The 15,075-nt window shown below is 47.5% G+C and overlaps 1 protein-coding gene across 1 annotated transcript; it reads right to left on the minus strand.

Annotated features, from left to right (window-relative positions):
• Positions 1-361: 361 nt before the first annotated feature.
• On the minus strand, positions 362-14,489 carry LOC117059355 (receptor-interacting serine/threonine-protein kinase 3-like). The gene is made up of 9 exons (XM_033171020.1): positions 14,295-14,489; positions 11,507-11,718; positions 9,120-9,477; positions 6,735-6,895; positions 6,304-6,353; positions 4,109-4,282; positions 2,792-2,874; positions 1,777-1,921; positions 362-649 (listed from the first exon to the last, which is right to left on the minus strand). Exons 2-9 carry the CDS (start codon positions 11,650-11,652, stop codon positions 402-404), a joined length of 1,365 nt encoding a protein of 454 aa, XP_033026911.1. The 5' UTR covers positions 11,653-11,718; positions 14,295-14,489; the 3' UTR covers positions 362-401.
• Between the last annotated feature and the right edge of the window lie 586 nt (positions 14,490-15,075).

Raw genomic sequence — 15,075 nt, forward strand, 5'->3', positions numbered from 1 at the left:
GTAATCTTCCCCAGTCAAGAAAAGGCTGGTGTCCCAGTCGATCCTTCCAAGGTGAGTTGGCAGGGCAGATGCCAGCACAGCCGCCATCTTGGATTAGATCAAACACGAGTGACACAGCCCCTACATGTGTGTGCAGGAGATATAAGCCTTTCGTGCTTGTGTAAGAGCTTGGCCAGAAACCAGTTCAGAGCTGGTGGCCCTTCACCGTCCCTCACTTGAGCCCTCACTGTCCATTTCCACCCAACAGTTCCCACAGCAACCCCAACTAATGGCTTCCAAGGTGAGTTGGCAGGGCAGATGCCAGCACAGCCGCCATCTTGGATTAGATCAAACACGAGTGACACAGCCTTTCATGCTTGTGTAAGAGCTTGGCCAGAAACCAGTTCAGAGCTGGTGGCCCTTCACCGTCCCTCACTTGAGCCCTCACTGTCCATTTCCACCCAACAGTTCCCACAGCAACCCCAACCAATGGCTTCTCGCCGAAGCCCCCAGCTTGTGCTCTCCACTCCATTTCCCCAACCCATCCAACTCTCCTCAGCCTCGATGGGTAACATTGATAGCAGTGTCCTTACTTTCCTGATCCGCGCGCTATGACTACGGTGAAGCCCAGATTTCCCTTCTCGGTTTGTTTCCAAAAAGGGTGCAGCCTCTGAAAGGAAAAGGAAAAGGGGGTGTGTGAGTGGGAATAAAGGCAAGTGAACATAGTACATTTTGAAGAGGAGATGGCATCACAAGGTGACATTCCCTCATGATTTGCCTGTGACAAAAAGGCAGTATTGATGAGGCCTAAGCCCACACATAGGCCAGCAGTGGCTGGTGCCCATTGGGGCTGGTGGAGAGGAAGGAAGTAGCTGGGACCACAGACAATGGCAGGCACAGATACCTAATTCTAGTTTTGTCCCCAAACCATTTCCCCTGCTGAGTTCTACAAGGAAAACATCGCCAAGCAAACTGGCTGGTAGTTCTACCCTCTGGATATAAGGCAGGTGAGTGGGGCTGGCTGAGGAGAGACTGAGATTTGTTGTGGCAAGCTCCACATCTCCACTGACCTAAGCATACCCCACATTCCAGTTTTGCTATGAGGACCGGGCCCAAATGCTTCCTGTCCTCCAGGATGCAAAATTAGGGAGAATTCTGACAGAGGGGCAAGCAGAGATGAGGCAAAACACTGGACAAACATACTACAGTGACAACAACAATCCACATCGGAGCAAGAGCCATTATTTCTGCCTTTGCTCTGGGGCCTCGTGCGCAGGAAAAGGCATCTGCTAGCCCCCTTCCTTTAGGAAGAGGGAGGTGGATGTCTCAGGAGGCTGATACTTGTTCTCATGAAAGGGAAGCAGGTTGTCCGATTTCTCATTATTGTGTTTTTTTTTACAGTCAGGGAGAGGCACTTGCTGAATTTTCTACCTCAGGTGCCCAAACAGTATGGCTACCCTTGGCCTTCACCTTGACTTGAGGGTGAGGAGGAGGACAGCTTTTAGTGTTTTCACACGTTCAGGTAGGTAGCCGTGTTGGTCGGACGCAGTTGAAAAAAATTAGATGTGAAGAAGTGTGCATGCACATGAAAGCTTATACCCAGAACTACTTACTTGGTCTCTACATGAATATATATATGCTGCATGTGTGTGTGTGTGTATTATAATAATAAATAAAACTCTTTCTCACTTCTGCACGCCCATTATCTCAGCAAGATTTGTGCTAAAGTTTCCCTTATTTAATTACTGCCTTAGAAGTGGAAAAAGCTCCCAGACCCATTTAGCAAACTCCACTCACCATTTTGTCTGTGTGGAAAATCTTCCAGTCGCATAGTCTTAAAACGCTCCTCCAGTTCATAGGAAGAGGTTAGTGGGTCCTCGTGTTCCAAGGGCTTCGATATCGTACCTGAGTTAACCCTGGTTTTATTTGGAGAGCTCTCCATCTTTATTTAAATGAGACCAGAAGAAAGAAAACACCACGCTAGCAGTCGATTTAGAGGGGTTAAATCCAATAACATCATTCTCAGTTACGTGTTTTCCATTCCTTGCACTTGTTTTGCAACAACACAGGACAGTCCCCACCCCACCCCCGCCAGATATTCATCACCCATTATGGACTGGTATTAAACCTTACCATTTTTGGCCTTTAGTTTTAAAACGTATCAGTTACTTCCATTGGTTTTCCAGATCGCTGTTTCTATACCAGGCATAGGCAAACTCCGGCCCTCCAGATGTTTGGGACTACAATTCCCATCACCCCTAGCTAACAGGACCAGTGGTCAGGGATGATGGGAATTGTAGTCCCAAACATCTGGAGGGCCGGAGTTTGCCTATGGCTGTTCTATACATCAGGCATTACTGTGTCCTCTGGTTGCTTTACTTTTTTTCTGCACAAGTGTTACCCGGACTAAGTATTGCTACGTATGTTGTGTTTGTCGTTACGTATTTCTCGTTTATCTGAGAAAATTTCAGTAAAAATAAATGTATTTCTTTAAAAATGATTGTTTCGATGATGAAATTGCCTCTTTAACCAATGAAGGAGAATGTCCACATTGTCGCAACTGGCAGCTGTTTTACCACAGACCAGGCAGCCGGGGTGGGGGGTGGGGTGGTTAAAATGATTGTCCGTTGTAGTTTACTGAGGGGAAATAACAAGGGAGAATTTAAAAACAACAGCAACCTGACATGGACGAGATGATCCTCGCGGTCCCTTCCAACTCTACAGTTCTCTTATTTCTCCTCAGTATTATCTATGCAAGGTATAAGTAGAGGACTCCTACCACCTGGCGGCTGTCTGAAAAAGTGCAACTTACCAAGCAATCCTGGACTCTGCGTACAGCGGCTATAATGTGTGGTTTGTGCTGGGAAAACGCATCCTCTGTGTTTTGGCTGCACTCTAAGCAAAATGGGGGGAGAAATGAGAATGAGGGAAGGGCCTGCAGAGACCTCAAGCCATTTACCTGAATGAATACCTGAAGGAGCGTCTCCATCCCCATCATTCAGCCTGGACACTGAGATCTAGCTCCGAGGGTCTCCTGGCGGTTCCCTCACTGTGAGAAGCAAAGCTACAGGGAACCAGGCAGAGGGCCTTCTCGGTAGTGGCGCCCGCCCTGTGGAACGCCCTCCCAGCAGAGGTCAAAGAGATAAACAACTACCTGACATTTAGAAAATACCTGAAAATACCTGTTTAGGGTAGTTTTTAATCTGTGATATTCTAATGTATTTTAATATTTGTTGGAAGCCGCCCAGAGTGGCCGGGAAGATGGACAGGTACAAATAAATTATTATTATTATTATTATTATTATTATTATTATTATTATTATTATTATGCACCCAGGGGTAGGGTGGGAGTTGTGCATTCAGAACCACACAGTTACAGGTAGCACAAGCACCCTCCTTCACAGATGCACACAAACGGCATACATAAGAAAGGCTGGTGAAAGGCACTTGCAAAAACACCATTGATCATGTGCTTTAGACTCTCGTTCTAACCTGAGGCCTAATCTGTATTTTATCCACTGAATCACTGCCAGCAAAGCAGCTCAAGAACCAAGACATGGTCTCCGTGGTGTAGGCAGCCAGTTCTCCAAAGCTTGCTAGTGCAGAAGTCTTTACATGCCAGCTGAAGAACAAGAAGGGAGGGAGCCCCAAAGCCTAGGAGCACCCGCTGAGAAGGCCCTCTCCCTAGTACCCAAATGCATGCAGCGCTGTTCCCATTCTGCTGCAGTTCAGGTTCTGCAAAGATGTTATTTGGTTCGCTGTTCGCTGTGGCCAAATTTAATAATGTCATTCATTACATTACCGCTATATAATTCCACAGCATTCATTCTCATGGAGCAGAGAGTAAAGTCATGTGCTGTGTGTGTGTGTGTGTGTGTGTGTAATGACAGTAAATAGTAGACTTTGGGGGGAAATTGATAACAGTGAATCCTACCTGTATTCGAATGCCTGATTTCTATTCTTGTTTGCAAAGGGACATATGAACTGATGTGATTTCTGGTACCGTTTCCCATTTTGACTAAGTTATCTGTCGTAAACCACTATCACAATTTCAAATGAAATGTAAACGTTACGTTCCACTTGATGTTTTAGCCCTCTCGTGGGGAGGGGGGAAGGTCACATTTATTACCTCGGAAGGACGGCCTTTGGTCTTGGTTGTGATGCCAGCAGAGTTTCATCAGCCTGATCAAGTCTTCTAGTTTCAACACTCTATTGGTCATCCCCTCCAGCTCCTTAGTACTGGGCCTTTGGCCTTGGGGGATCAGTGACTTGATGATGGAGCTCATATTTCCAGGGGGGACATCTAAGCAGACATGGAAACACAGGTTGTATGCAAAATATTCAGAAGGGATTTTTACAAGGCCCTGCAGATTTTTACAAGGCCCAGTATAACAAAGGAATTCATATGCAGTTCTCCGAAGTCCCAGTCCCAGTAGTATTGACTAGGGACGCGGATGGCGCTGTGGTCTAAACCACTGAGCCTCTTGGCCTTGCCGATCGGAAGGTCAGCGGTTCGAATCCCCACGACGGAGTGAGCTCCCGTCGCTCTGTCCCAGCTCCTGCCAACCTAGCAGTTCAAAAGCACGCCGGCGCAAGTAGATAAATAGGTATCGCTGCAGCGGGAAGGTAAACGGCGCTCTGGTTTCCATCACGGTGTCCTGTTGTGCTAGAAGTGGTTTAGTCATGCTGGCCACAGGACCCGGAAAACTGTCTGTGGACAAGCACGGGCTCCCTTGGCCTGAAAGCGAGATGAGCGCCGCAACCCCACATTCGTCTTTGACTGGACTTAACCGTCCAGGGATCCTTTAAGTTTACCTAGTATTGACTACTCCATCCTGGCACTTTTACAAGACATGACAATTTGCAGATTAATTTGCAAATTGCAAAATGGGGAGGGGGCAGGCCAAATTTTGAGCCATTTAAAGGGCGGGGATTTAAACGACACATGGAATCTTAGTGTAGAAACAAAGAAAGCTGCTTCACTGTATTGTCTACATTGAGTGGCAATGGCTCTCCAGGATTTCTGACAAGGTCCTCTCCTACCTGGAGATCCCGTTGGGGATTGAACCGGTGACCTTGTGCATGCAAAGGAGATGCTCTACCCCTGAGCTAGAGCTCTTCCTCAAAGGCTTCCCCTGGTTTCGTCACACATCGTCAAGGGCCAAATTTAATAGTTGAGGGGGAAAGCATGTGGTACACACAGTCATGTGGTTGGGAGTGTAAGAAGGTTAGAGCTTACTGGGACATGATATATAATGAACTGAGGAAAATGTTGAAATATACATTTGTTAAAAAACCAGAAGCTTTCTTATTGGGTATTATAGGTATAGACATTAAAAAACAAGACGTTAAGCTTTTCCAATATGCAGTGACTGCGGCAAGGATTTTGTTAGCACAAAGGTGGAAACAGGAAGAAATACCGACGAAGGAAGAATGGACAGTGAAATTAATGGAATATGCAGAACTGGACAAAATGACGGGAAGAATCCGAGAACAGCGGGACCAGAAATTCATCAAAGACTGGTTTAAATTTATGAACTATCTGAGAGACAATAATTCTCAATTGAATATGTTTATAGGACTTCAAGAAGCTTTGTAGATAATGGTAGAAATATTATTGTAATTACGAACTTTATAGTGGTTAATATGCATATGATATTATAAGCAATGATAGATTAAGAAATATAGAATTAAGATAGAATTTTGAAAGCCATTTGAAAGGTCTGAGGGAAGTCACGGCAAAGATTGCCCAAACAGATGAATGTATGTGAATTTATTTTTATTCTTTGTAGTTGTTATAGTTTAAAAAATAATAAAAATCATTTATATTAAAGAGAGAGAGAGAGAAGAGTGCACCACATGATAATGCAGGGGTGGGGACCCTATCTGAGATTTCCCCTGGATCCAGCTTAGCATCTCAGGGATGCAGGTGAAGAACGTAAGAAGGACACTACTGGGAACCCACCCAAGTCCAGCATCCTATCATCACAATGGCCAACCAGATGCCTATGGGAAGCCAGCTAGCATGGTCTGAGCGCAATGGCACTCTCCCCATTTGTGAGTCCTCCTCACTGGTATACAGAAGCATATTGCCTACAACAGTGAGCAACATATGGACTGTTCTTGGCAAAGGCTGCCTTAGCCAATCCTGTCTAATCACTGGGTAGGCCGAATCACACACACACTTTGCAGCTCTCTGTTAGGCAACTGCTTTCTTCTCTTTTCTTACGATGGTTCTTCAGCGCCTGTTCCTATTAATAAATGTAATTTCCCAGCAGTCTGTGAAATCTCTGACAGGTAGAAAGAAACCGGAAGAAGACTCACGTGCGTAAGGGTCTTCGCCAGTGAGCAACGACCACATGAGAATCCCATAGCTGAAGAGAGAGAGAAACAAGAGAATCAGGATCTCGGGAGAGACTGCCCCGCACAAGATCCTCTTCCCATGTAGACGAACCTTTTCCATAGCCCCATTCCTTGCTCCAGCTCACAAGCTTATCCAGAGTTTATGAGCGAGGAGCTCGCATACTAAAGGGCTACAGTCACACAGGCTGGAGATTCCACCACTGAACACTGGTAACCAATGCCAGACAGAAAGGAAAAGAGCGCAGTAGAATTTATGGGACTACTGGATTACCCCATCAGTAGCTTTCATTTGGGAACTGGTTTGTCACAGCCAAATGATCCTCAACTCTATGTCGCTCATGTTACTGCAGTGCCCCCTGTTGCAAGACACAGGCAATGCAACCCATGTTCACCTGTAGACGTCTGTGCCTGGGGTCGGCTTGTAGTTCACACTGGTGAAAGCCTCGGGGGGCATGAACTCCAGAGTCCCGCCATACTCTTCTTCTTCCCTGGATTTGATGCTGGCGTTCCGAGTGGTCCCTCGCTTGAACTTGGAGAGCCCAAAATCAGCCACCTGAACCAAGAGGATTTGGGGGGGGGGGAGGAAGGTGATGTGAGCAATGGCTGGAGAACGAGATGCACCCATTTCACAGAAAGAAATTGGAACAACCTGAGTCATCCAACCTGTAGGCAACAACCTGAGTCATCCGCCCGCGCAATTGTAGATTGCAGAAGACCGACTCCACCTTCTGTTATGTGATGGCTGGGATGCCTCAGGAAGAAGCAATTCATAAAATAAAATACAATAAATAAGAACAATCTACCCACTTCCACCAATTTAAAAGCTAAGAAGACATTTGATTTATGAGTTCCAGTTACAGGTGGGTAGCCGTGTTGGTCTGCCATAGTCAAAACAAAATAAAAATTTCTTTCCAGTAGCACCTTAGAGACCAACTAAGTTTGTTCTTGGTATGAGCTTTCGTGTGCATGCACACTTCTTCAGAGAGAGAAGAGTGCACCACATGATAATGCAGGGGTGAGGACCCTATCTGAATGTTCCCCTGGATCTGAAGAAGTGTGCATGCACACGAAAGCTCATACCAAGAACAAACTTAGAATCATAGAATCATAGAGTTGGAAGAGACCACAAGGGCCATCCAGTCCAACCCCCTGCCAAGCAGGAAACACCATAAAAGCATTCCTGACAGATGGCTGTCAAGCCTCCGCTTAAAGACCTCCAAAGAAGGAGACTCCACCACACTCCTTGGCAGCAAATTCCACTGTCCAACAGCTCTTACTGTCAGGAAGTTCTTCCTAATGTTTAGGTGGAATCTTCTTTCTTGTAGTTTGAATCCATTGCCCCGTGTCCGCTTCTCTGGAGCAGCAGAAAACAACCTTTCACCCTCCTCTATATGACATCCTTTGATATATTTGAACATGGCTATCATATCACCCCTTAACCTTCTCTTCTCCAGGCTAAACTTAGTTGGTCTCTAAGGTGCTACTGGAAAGAAATTTTTTATTTTGATTTGATTTATGAGGCTTGTATATTGCTTTAAACCAAACAAAAGCCTTTATAGTACAATATACTGTAATGCAATATACTCAGTGCTCTTTCTCTAAAAAAATAAAAAAATAAAAGAACACACCCTTGTTCTCTTATAATGGCAAGGGCACCCACCTGAATATATTAAAGCAAGCTGCTGTTACTTGTCTCTTTAGTGACCTTAGGGAGCTAAGTGTGGTATAGTGGTTAGAGTTTTGGACTAGGACCTAGGAGACCAAGGTTTCAATCCCCACTCAGCCAGCCATGGTTGTTACAAGGATGACATTTGGGGAAAGTGGGGGGGGGGAACTGTGTACGTCCCCTTGAGCTCCGGAGGAAACGTGGGATATAAATGTAATTAAAATAAAATCTTTGAAGCGCTCTTGCTAGCCCTCTGAGGGACCTTGGAGTTCTGCAGATTGGATTTTGGAAACCACTGCTCTATGTCAAACAGTCGTTCGCTTAAGACAGGGATAGGGAACCCATGCCTCTTCCACCAAAGACGTCATTTGACTACAACTCCCATGATCCCCAGTCGTTGGGTCTTGCTGACTGGGGCTGGCAAGAATTGAAGCCCAACAACCCCAACAATACCTGCTCCCCACCCTACAGTAAGTCAACTGATGGTCCTCGTACACGTCTAATCCCTGGTCTGGATCACTTTGCTAAAGTTTGTAGCAATTATAAGCTTCACTTTCTCTAAGAGAAGAAGAAGAGTTTGGATTTGATATCCTGCTTTATCACTACCCGAAGGAGTCTCAAAGCGGCTAACAATCTCCTTTCCCTTCCTCCCCCACAACAAACACTCTGTGGGGTGAGTGGGGCTGAGAGACTTCAGAGAAGTGTGACTAGCCCAAGGTCACCCAGCAGCTGCATGTGGAGGAGCGGAGATGCGAACCCGGTTCACCAGATTACGAGTCTACCGCTCTTAACCACTACACCATAGCAAACCACCCTGTCTGTCTTCCTCTGGGATCGATCTGGCATGAGAAATGAGTTGCAGTTTCCACTTTCCAGAGCAGACTACGGTGCGTCTGCAGCAGCACAACTGGACAGCTCAGCTGCAACAAAACATGTTCTTAGTCCTTCTATTCCATGCAGGTCTTCTACCTTGTTTTTGTACCGCTCCGTAAGCTTCACTGAAAGTTTGAAACTCACTCAGAGGTTGCAGAGAATATCAGCCTGCCCAGAAGCACACGCAACAACTCTGAGCTGCCCACTCCACTTATGGAGCAGGAATGATGCAACTCACCCGGACGTGGAGCTCCTCATCCAGTAGAACGTTGCTTGGTTTGAGGTCCAGGTGTAGCAGTGGAGGTTTGAGGCTGTGGAGGAAATTCATCCCCAGGGCTACCTGGTGGAGGATGCGGATTCGCAAGGCCCAAGGCACAAAAGGGACCCGGTACCTCAAGGCGGACAGGGTGCCATTCTCCATGAACTCCATCACGAGGCCCAGATTCGAACCAGCAGCACTGCCAAAGCCTGCCGGCTTCGTGTCCGCTTCCACTCTGCCCGCAAAGAGGCCAAAGAGACGCAGGACATAGGTAAAACGCGCCTCTTCCATGGCCCGGGCTTCTTTCAGGAGCTCCTCCCGAGTGAACGATGTATTGCTGCAGGAAATGGGGGGGGGAGTAAAAGAGTCAAAATTTGCAGACTGAAACTACTCTGAGAATGGCTCCAAACTGGGATTAAACGTAATGGTAAAGGGACCCCTGACCATTAGGTCCAGTCGCGGACGACTCTGGGGTTGCGGCGCTCATTTCGCTTTACTGGCCGAGGGAGCCGGTGTGTAACTTCCGGGTCATGTGTCCAGCATGACTAAGCCGCTTCTGGCGAACCAGAGCAGCGCACGGAAACACCGTTCGCCTTCCCGCCAGAGCGGTACCTATTTATCTACTTGCACTTCGTGCTTTCGAACTGCTGGGTTGGCAGGAGCAGGGACCGAGCAATGGGAGCTCACCCCGTCGCGGGGATTCGAGCTGCTGACCTTCTGATCGGCAAGCCCTAGGCTCAGTGGTTTAACCCACAGCGCCACTGGGATTACTGACCTCATAAATCTCACGGGTGGGTGTTTGTGGAATGTCCAGTGTGCTGTGATGAAACCAATCCTACAATCTCTGGAAAGGTTTCTTCCCTCGAAAAAAGGGGACTCCATTTTTCAGCCTCTGCCTCAAGGCGGTTTAGAATTTCTTTAGAGTTATGTTGAGCGTGGAGCTAAAAGGAAGTTAAAACTATGGCACTCGCTCCCACAGGAGGCTGTGACTGAAAACCAACCTGGATGGCGTTAAATGAGAAATGGACAAGTTCATGGAAGAGGGAGCTATTGATGGGCCCACTAGCCACAATGGCTATGATCTGGCTCCACAGTTGTGGGCAGCCATGCTTCTGAATACCAGCTGTTAGAAACCAAAGGAGGCTCTTGTGTTTGAATCCTGTGTGTTGGTTTCCAGCAGGGACCTGCTTGGCGACTTTGAGGACAGGATGCTGGACTAGATGGGCTCCCCTTAGTTGATCCGACCTTGTGATCCCTGCAAGGTGGTGTGTGTGTGTGTGTGTGTGTGTGTGTGTGTGGTGTTGTTGTTGTTGTTGTTGTTGTTGTTGTTGTTGTTGTTGTTGTTGTTGTTGTTGTGTTCTTTCAATTAAACATTTCTCCAGTGATTGCTGAACTGTTAAATGGACTCAGGTGAGAAAGTGAGGTTGGGAGAACCTTCAGCTCTTTCCTCTTCCCACCTGTTCTGCTTTTGATGAGCAAGACCACCTTGTTTGTTTAAAAAAACCACTTCATTGGGAGTGGGGAGATTTTGATGAGAGCAGTGGTATCTGAGGAAGGGGAAATTTATACCTCTCTCCCATGCCATTTTCTGGATTTAAAATCTTTTTTCACTCAAACCAAACCAAACCCTAGTGAAGAAATAAGCACAGGTACCTGAATAGTACCAATATGTCCCCCCCCCCAAAAAAGGTCTAACAGTAGTGTGAGAGAGCGGGGGGGGGGTGTTTAGATAAGGAAAAAAAGAAAGCCCATTGCATTGTCACAAATCTGAATTCTCTAATGGATCATCATCATCATTTCAAACCATCATTATTCATTGCACGGCCTTCAGAAACAGAGGCAAAAGTGGCCTGGGAAACAAATGTAAACTTAATCTTTCTAGAATAGGATTTGCACATAGGATGTGGTCTGGGGAGTGTCCCAAGGGCCACATAGAGAGGGCCGGAGGGGGGCACATTTTTGCCCCCTAGCCCTGACATTCCTCACCCGTAGCATTTAGGACTTAGATTCGTAAAAGCTTTTACTCAATCTACCATAGTAGAATTCATGTACAGTGGAACTTTGGTTGTCGAACGCTTCGGAAGTCTAACGTTTTGGCTTTCGAACGGCGGCAGCCCGGAAGTGAATGCTTCCGTTTTTGAACGCGCCTCGGAAGTCGAACGGCTTCCGAGGTGTGTTTCTCCATTTTTTCCCAATGGATTTTGCTGACCGCCCATTGCGCCTGGAGGTTTCAGAAGTCAGTCTTCCGAAACGGATTACATTCAACAACCAAGGTTCCGCTGTATGAGGGGAGGGGAACAGTACCTCCTTTTATCTAACTAACTCGCTCACTCCTCACCTACCCAACCTCCACCTGCTCCCAGTACCTGTTGAGAATCTTCACGGCAACATCGATCCTCCAGTCATTGTGTCGAGCTCGGTAGATGGTCCCAAAGGCTCCCCGGCCAATACACTGCCAGTCCTTCAGGTGCTGGTCGGTGATCTCCTCATAGAACTTGTTTGGAGCAGCCATCCTTCCCGAAGGGTCATCTGCCTGCAGCGAAGCTCACTCAGCGTTGACTCATGCTATAAGGCCTGCCTTAAAGGTGAGCGAAGATGGAAGAAAAAGAGGCACCTTACGTGTCTTTTTTTAATGAAATCATTTTTATTGGTTTTGCAAATACAAAGTACAAATAAACACAAACTAGGAAAAACATAGCTGTATAAAGAGATTCTCCGAATCTCAAGACGTCCCCCCCCCATCCCCTCCATGGGGTCTCATTTTAAAGATCTATAACTGCATATTCATCCATACTCCGATTTTTATATCAAACCATATTGTCCATAGTGATTTTTACACTACAAGTGAATCAAAATCCTGTTTTTGTTTCTATCTGCTTACAGTGGTCTCCTAAGTAACTTATAATGTTCTTCCATTAATTTATAAAGTTCTTATTCTCTTGCTTTCTGAGTTTTCCAGTCAGCTTTGCCATCTCGACATAGTCCATCAGCTTGCCATTCTTCTCTGCTAGGGACTTTGTCTTCATTCCAGCTCTGAGCTAAAAACATCCGGGTGCTTACACGTCTGTCTAGCCCAAGCCCTCATGAGAGCAAGTGGGAAGGCAGAGGCAGACAAAGAGGAGCAGACAAGATGGCAAGTGTGAGTTTGAATCCCCGCCCATCCATGATGCAATGGTGTGGGTGAAATGTGAATTTCATGCTCTTTATTCAGCTCATAGTAGTGAGGAATGCAGTTTCCCCAAAACGTTTGCTTTATATACACTATTTACACAATGGGCCCCACGTGATTGGCTAATTCCGGGATACTCCTGTATGCCAATCGGAGTGCAGATTCACTTCCACCTGGAGCTGGATTGGGTGGCTCCTGCGGACCAATCAGACTGCTGCAATCTCTATCCTATTGTTCTGGGACCTATCAGACTGCTGCAATCTCAATCCTATTGTTCTGGGACCAGTCAGACTGCTGCAATCTCTATCCTATTGTTCTTGGACCTATCAGACTGCTGCAATCTCTATCCTATTGTTCGGGGACCAGTCAGACTGCTGCAATCTCAATCCTATTGTTCTGGGACCAGTCAGACTGCTGCAATCTCAATCCTATTGTTCTAGGACCAATCAGACTGCTGCAGTTTGGATCCTATTCAACTCAGTACATAACAGTGGGGTTATTTTTATTTTAATTTATTGCATTTGTAACCCACCCTTCTTCTCCAAGGAGCCTAAAATGGCATGCACAATTCCCCCCTCCCTATTCAATCCCCACATGAACCCTGCGAGGTAGGTTAGGCTGACGAGCAGCGACCGGCCCAAGGTCTCCCAGTGAGCTTCACAACCGAGTGGATATTTGAAACCTGGTCTCTGAGGTCCTCATCCCACAACCTAATCCAGGGCGGTCCAACACACACACACACACACACACACACCAAGTCCTCCCGCAACCTTCCCAGAGCTGGTTAAGGGAGGCACTGGGAAGTGTGAGGCTCTAGCAGTGTCCTAGAGCCCTCCCACCAGTGTTGGAAACTCAGATATATAACCTAGGTGCCAAATGGATCCTTAAACCAAGGTTGCAGTTGCCAAAAAGGAATGTCTAATTGCCATTTGGGGGCAAGATTGATTCTCAGTTAAATGTCTGGCTAGTTCAGATGATAATCTTGAGGTAGGTTAAGAGCTTTGAGAACTTAAAGTCACTTGATCCAGGGACAGTCTATTCCTACAGGATTAAGTGTGAGAAAACAGTCAAGATCCAAGCATCCCCAGGCACGCACCTCCAGATGGTGAAGGTGTCAGGCGCCATCCTAGCGTCCAGGTATCCCTCACTGGGTCTCAAGTGGCGGATAGCCGGGTGCGAAATGCACCTGGTGCCTGGCTAATTTCAAACACTGCCTCCCACCTCCTTCCCAAAGCTGAGGAAGGAGGACTCTAGGACCCTGTGTTAGCCTGCCTTACTCTAATCAGAGCTTCAAAAGGTTTCCTGCCCTTTCCCCCCTTCCCCTTTTGGGGATGCCTTGTTGTATTTTTGGCACATTCTCCAGGATTTCTGCTGCATTTACACAACGGAGGCAGTGGTTGGAGTGCTGGGCCTGGGAGACCTGGGTTCAAATCCCGCCCGCCCCCCACTCAGCCATGTAGGTCACTGGTTGCCCTAGGGCCACTCGCTCACACCTCAACCCACCTCACAGGGTTGTTGTGAGGATGGGGAAGAGGAAAACCACCCGGAACTCATGAGATAGAAAGGTGCCAATCACACAATGAGCACCTGAGCGAGAGGGGGACTTAGGACAGGGCAGGATCCAATACTTGTTATCTGGGTCGCACCAGGAGCATGACCAAGTGCGATGGGCCTAGGGCTGGCTGAGAGGAAGGGAACAAGCGGGAGAAGCCTGTGGGTGCCTTATTTCCTGCTCTATATAGGCACAGGCGTGTTCGGTGTGTGGCTTTGGAAACCTTACCTGCGCAGGACTGAGAATTAGACAGCCACGTTTACTGGAAATCCTGGACCAGGGCGCAGCGATCATTATGGGCTGGCCGGGGTGCAGGGTGGAGAGGCAGAAACGAGTCTGAGGATCCAAACTCTCTCCCTCGCCTCCCTCGCTTTTGCTACTCCTTTTGCAGGTAGACTGAGCCCACTCAACTCAAACCCATTCCCTCCATTACCTCTTTTTCTCTCTATCTCTTTTCTGGAAGCGTTCCTTGCGGCAGGGAAACCTCTCAATTTCAGGCCTCACCCTCGGCAGACATTGCAAACTTAATCCCACTTCCCTTCCGGGCGAGGAGCGGATTCAGCGCTGCCAGGAGCTTCCCCTTTACTTTCTGTTTCACAACCTCTTTGCTGTTCTCTCCCCTTTTCCGCTTCCCCTCCCGCGCTTTGGAAGAGACTCTCAGGACGGACCCCGCCGCTACAACCTCGAGCTTCAGCGCGCAGCAGCAGGTCCCAGGTTCAAGTCCTGCCATCTCCGGCTAATGACACCAAGCAGCGAATAAATGGGAGACGCGCGCGTTCAGTGGACAGCCTCTCTCCACCCCAATATTTAAAAGGCAGTTTCCAGTGCTGCTCGTCTCTTTTTAGAGAGAAAGGAAAGGATTCCTGCATTGCAAGAGGTCGGTCCCTAGTTGAGATCAGGCTTTGAAATCAGAGCTGGAGTGGAGCTCAGCACCCGGACCGTGGTAGGAAAGGAGAGCGTGGCTTTGAGCCTGTGCAGAGAGCGCTTTCTTTTCTCCGCCAGAGCCTGGGCAGCTGAGCAATTCTTCCCCCTCGCTCCTCGTAGACAGGGCAGCCTTCACCGGCATATCAGCAGAAGACGACTGTGCTGCATGAATTCAAAACCATAGAACCTTCCTATGCAGAGCAAGTCTATCCTCAAGTCCAGGAGAGAGAAGGCAATGGGAGAAATGGCTGGAAGTAGATTTCTGCCTTTTCGGATAGCCCATAAAACGT

The sequence above is a fragment of the Lacerta agilis genome, chromosome 14 (genome assembly GCF_009819535.1).
Source record: "Lacerta agilis isolate rLacAgi1 chromosome 14, rLacAgi1.pri, whole genome shotgun sequence".
Taxonomy (NCBI): Eukaryota; Metazoa; Chordata; class Lepidosauria; order Squamata; family Lacertidae; genus Lacerta; species Lacerta agilis.

What these genes read in the sequence shown, in the direction of transcription:
- LOC117059355 (XM_033171020.1), bottom strand. Translation starts at nt 11,652, where the DNA reads ATGGCTGCTCCAAACAAGTTCTATGAGGAGATCACCGACCAGCACCTG. An exon ending in CCAAAGGCCGTCCTTCCGAG is followed by an intron (nt 2,875 to 4,108) that starts GTAATAAATGTG and finishes CATTTTGCTTAG; the next exon opens with AGTGCAGCCAAAACACAGAG. An exon ending in GCAGAGTCCAGGATTGCTTG is followed by an intron (nt 1,922 to 2,791) that starts GTAAGTTGCACT and finishes ATTTAAATAAAG; the next exon opens with ATGGAGAGCTCTCCAAATAA.